The 4,656-nt window shown below is 43.8% G+C and overlaps 1 protein-coding gene across 1 annotated transcript; it reads left to right on the forward strand.

Moving 5' to 3' along the window:
* Positions 1-201: 201 nt before the first annotated feature.
* Positions 202-1,232, forward strand: LOC100339792 (olfactory receptor 7C2-like). The gene has a single exon (XM_008252380.3). It carries the CDS (start codon positions 202-204, stop codon positions 1,135-1,137), a length of 936 nt encoding a protein of 311 aa, XP_008250602.2. The 3' UTR covers positions 1,138-1,232.
* Positions 1,233-4,656: the final 3,424 nt, after the last annotated feature.

Below are 4,656 nucleotides of genomic sequence, written 5' to 3' on the forward strand. Positions count from 1 at the left end.
TTTTCAAGCTCTGATTGGCAACAAAGGCAACGATGATGGATTTTGTAAATTCCACATTGAAAGAAAGAAAAGAAGGGACCATTATGAAGGGACTGGGTTTTGTCAATGCATCAGATTCAAGTTAGAAGTCATCACATTTCCTAAACTCCCGTTAGTTGTTTACCCTTGTTTCTGCCTCTGCCTTGCAGGGATTCCCCTCACATGGAACCAGGAAACCACACCAGGATTCCTGTATTTCTCCTCCTGGGACTCTCAGAGCAGCCAGAGATACAGCCTTGTCTTTTTGGGATGTTCCTATCTCTCTACCTGGTGACAGTCGCTGGGAACCTGCTCATCATCCTGGCCATCCTCTCAGACCCCCACCTCCACACGCCCATGTACTTCTTCCTCTCCAACCTGTCTTTCTCTGACATATGCTTCACCTCTACCACCGTCCCCAAGATGCTGGTGAACATCCAGACACAGAGCAAAGCCATCAGCTATGTGGGCTGCATCACCCAGATGTTCTTCTTCACAGTTTTTGGACTCTTGGACAACCTCCTTCTGACGGTGATGGCTTACGACCGCTTCGTGGCCATCTGTCACCCCCTGCGCTACACAGACATCATGAACCCCAGGCTCTGCACTCAGCTCCTTCTCCTGACCTGGCTCATCAGTGTGCTGGGGGCCCTACCCGAGAGTCTCTCTACATTGCAGCTCTCTTTCTGTGCCATTGTCGAAATCCCGCACTATTTCTGTGAACTTCCTGAGGTGCTCAAACTTGCCTGCTCTGACACCTTCATCAACAACATCATCTTGTACCTTGTCACGGGGATCATGGGCTTTTTCCCTCTGGTGGGAATCCTTTTCTCTTACTCTCAGATCGTGGCTTCTGTCTTGAGGATCTCCACCACAGGAGGGAAGCGTAAGGTGTTCTCCACCTGTGGGTCTCACCTCTCCATTGTCTCCTTGTTTTATGGGACCTGCCTGGGGGTCTACCTCAGTTCCACCTGGTCACAAGCATCTTGGGCAGGGGTGTTTGCCTCGGTTCTGTACACAGTGATCACCCCCATGCTGAACCCCTTCATCTACAGCCTGAGGAACAGGGACATGAAGGGAGCCCTGAGGAAGCTTCTACACAGCCGCTTGTCACAGTGACAGCAACGGTGGCCCTGTGCCAGGACGAGTGCATTCTAGAGTGAGGGCACAGAGCACTTCCTAGAGTGGACCCTGAGGCTTTGCTGTCTGGGTTCCAATGGGGGTGCTTTACTTATGGAAATTTGTAGATGTTCTTTTATAAAATATGGTTTCCAGTCTTCTGCCCACTTCCTATTCTGTTTCTTCATTTTGATTTGTAGAAGGAATGGAATTCTTTGTCAGGAATCTGGCATTTGGTCCAACAGTTGAGATACCTGCATCCCACATGGGAGTTTGAATGTGCCTGGGTTTGAGTCCCAGTTCTGCTTCCTGTTCTGTTAGTGCACAGTCTGGGAAGCAGCAATGATGGTGCAAATACTTGGGTCCCTTCCACCCACATGGGAGACTCAGATTGAGCTCCTGGCTCTCGGCTTCAGACTGCCCCAGTCCTGGCTGTTGCAAGCATTTGGGGAGTGAACCAGCAGGTGGAAGATATTTTTTTCTCTTCTCTCTCTCTCTCAAATATATATATATATATATATATATATATATATATATATATATCATATATTATTTGTCAAATAAAAAGTCTTTGGAATGTAGAATTTAAGATATTTATTGGGCAGCAAAAAAATGTGAAATCCATACATAATTGTTTCCCAAGAAGCATTCTCATGAACTTTTGAACACTGTGGGTATACATGGTTACTAAAAACATTTGCACTAAGATAAGCTTACTTTTAGATCTATCTTTCCACAGACTTTCTGAAGTACCCTAGTAATTAGTGACTATGTTTCTCCAATGAGTGGGTTTCCTACCCATTTTATTCATGGGGTTTTTTGATGAGCAAACATACTCAAAGTTTTGATGAAATCCAACCTTTTCTGTTTGTAGCTGCATCTCCTTTCTGTAGCTCAGAAGTCCAAATATGGCACTACTGCGTTTTCTCATTTCTTGTTTTCTCAAGATTTCTTTTTTTATTTTAATTTGATAAGGAATACAAACTTCATGCATTTCATACATACAAACTTAGGAACACAGTGATTCTTCCCACCCTCCTTCCTCCTCCCTTTCCCATTCCCACACTCGTATTCTTTTTTTTTTTAAAGATATATTTATTTATTTATTTTGAAGTCAGAGCTACACAGAGAGGGAAGGAGAGGGAGAGAGAGAGACAGATTGAGAGAGAGAGAGAGAGGGAGAGAGAGAGAGAGAGAGTCTTCCATCCACTGGTTACTCCCCAACTGGCCACAATGGCCAAAGCTGCACCAATCCAAAGCCAGGAGCCAGGAGCTTCCTCCAGGTCTCCTATACAGGTGCAAGGTCCCAAAGACCTGGGCCATCTTCTACTGCTTTCCCAGGTCACAGCAGAGAGTTGGATCGTAAGTGGAGCAACCGGGACTTGAACCGGCACCCATAGGGGATGCTGGCACTGCAGGCGGCTGCTTTTACCTGCTGAACCACAGTGCTGCCCCACCCAGGACTTATATTCTTTTTCCAAAGATCAATCTTCAGTTAATGTTATACTCATAAAATTAACCTTATATTAAGTAGAGAGTTCAACAAAAAGTATAAAGAAGAAATAAACAAAACAGTGTTCCTCAACAATCAAGACAAAGGATGTTCAAAATCATTGTATCAAAAAGTGTCAGTTTCACTCCTAAAGATTTATTTTGAAAAGTAAAGTTGGGGAGAGAGAGATAAAGAGAGAGAGAGAGTTCTCGCTTGCATCCACTGTTCATTCTTCAAATGCTTGCAACATCCAGGACCCAGAAACTCCATCGAGGTCTCCCATGTGAGTGGCAGAGACCCAAGCGCTTGGACCATCTTCTGCGGCTTTCCTAGATATATCAGCAGGAAACTGGATTGAAATGTGGCAGCGGGATATCAGACAGGTGCTAGGATGGGATGTGTCATGACAAGTAGTGGCTTAAGCCCCTACACCACAACACCAGCCATGTGACTGTGGTTTTAATCTCAAATCTCAGAGGCTGAAGCTAGGAAACCAGTTGGCTGTGTTCTCACCTGGAGTTCATGGTTTGTGTCCTTGTCCCATTGTTGATGGAATTTAATTCTTTGTGTTTGTATACCTGCGACCCCAAGAACTTCCTAGCAGTTGGGATGAGGTTTTGGGTTCAAGGACTGAATATTTCTGTACCCTCAAAATCCATGTGTGGAAAAACCACTTAGAACAGCAATGAAAACACTGCTTGGGACACCCACATCGAGTATGAGAGTTCCTGCCTTTGAATCTCCACTGCACTTCTGATCCAGCTTCCTGCTAATGCATACCCAAGAAGGCAGCAGGTGGTGGCTCAAATAATTAGGTCCCTGCCACTCAAGAGGGAGACCTGGATTGAGTTGTGGGCTCCTGGGTGCTGCAGGCATTTGAAAAATGAATCAGCTGGTGTGAAACCTCTCTCTCTGCCTTTCAACTATGTAAAAATTTTACCTTGTATGTGACAGTAAACCCTTCTTTTTGCAATTTATGATCATGTCATGAATTCCATTATGTGATATTAATATCCCTGTTTTCAAGGAAAATATTGTATATGTATATAATATATATGAGGTAAATATGGAAAATATCAGAAGTTATCTTATAAAATATTTTTAGCTTTAAGATTTAATAATTTCAGGGGCTGGTGCCATGACTTGGTGGGTGAAGCCTCTGCCTGTGGCACCAGCGTCCCATATGGGTGTCAGTTTGAGACACAACTGCTCCTGTTTTGATCCAGCTCCCTGCTAATGACCTGGGAAATCAGTAAAAGATGGCCCAAGTGTTTTTGCGCCTGTATCCATGTGGGAGACCTGGAACAAGCTCCTGGCTTCTGGCTTCAGATCGGTGCAGCTCCAGCCATTGCCGTAATTTAGGGAGTGAACCAGCAGATAGAAGATTCTCTTTCTCTCTCTCTCTCTCTCTCTCTCTCTCTCTCTCTAACTCTACCCTTCAAATAAATAAATAAATCTTTTTTAAAAAAATTCTGTTCCTACCACCCAAATGCAAGGCATGGATTGAATTTTTGGCACTCAGCTTTGGCTATCAAATTGTTGACAGCAACTGAGAAGTGAGCCAATGGGTAGGAGCTCCCTCTCTCTTTAAAAAACAAATAAGATTTAATAATCTTTAACATTTTGCTATTCAGTTGGTTTGTAGATATTACATACATACCCATATATACTGTTTATATTGAGTCAGAAAATGTAATATCAAAAAAGGAAGAATTCGTGACATGGAGAGAGAAATGTCTGTTCTCAGATATGTGATATGATTCAGTGAAGCAATATCTATAAATATATAACAAATCATATGACATCTACACAATCTTTCAAAGACTTATTTTTTGAGAGGCAGAATTACAGAGAGAGAGAGAGATGGAGAGAGAGGTCTTCCATCCACTGGTTCACTCTTCAGATGGCTGCAAAAGCTGGAGATGCACTGATCCAAAGTCAGGAGCCAGGAGCTTCTTTCAGATCCCTCACAAGGGTGCAGGAGCCCAAGCACTTGGGCCATCTTATACTGCTTTCCCAGGCCATAG

Source organism: Oryctolagus cuniculus, chromosome 16, assembly GCF_964237555.1.
Source record: "Oryctolagus cuniculus chromosome 16, mOryCun1.1, whole genome shotgun sequence".
Lineage (NCBI taxonomy): Eukaryota > Metazoa > Chordata > Mammalia > Lagomorpha > Leporidae > Oryctolagus > Oryctolagus cuniculus.

Bases quoted from the DNA above. Each gene is read 5' to 3' on its own strand.
- LOC100339792 (XM_008252380.3), top strand. From the start codon at position 202: ATGGAACCAGGAAACCACACCAGGATTCCTGTATTTCTCCTCCTGGGA.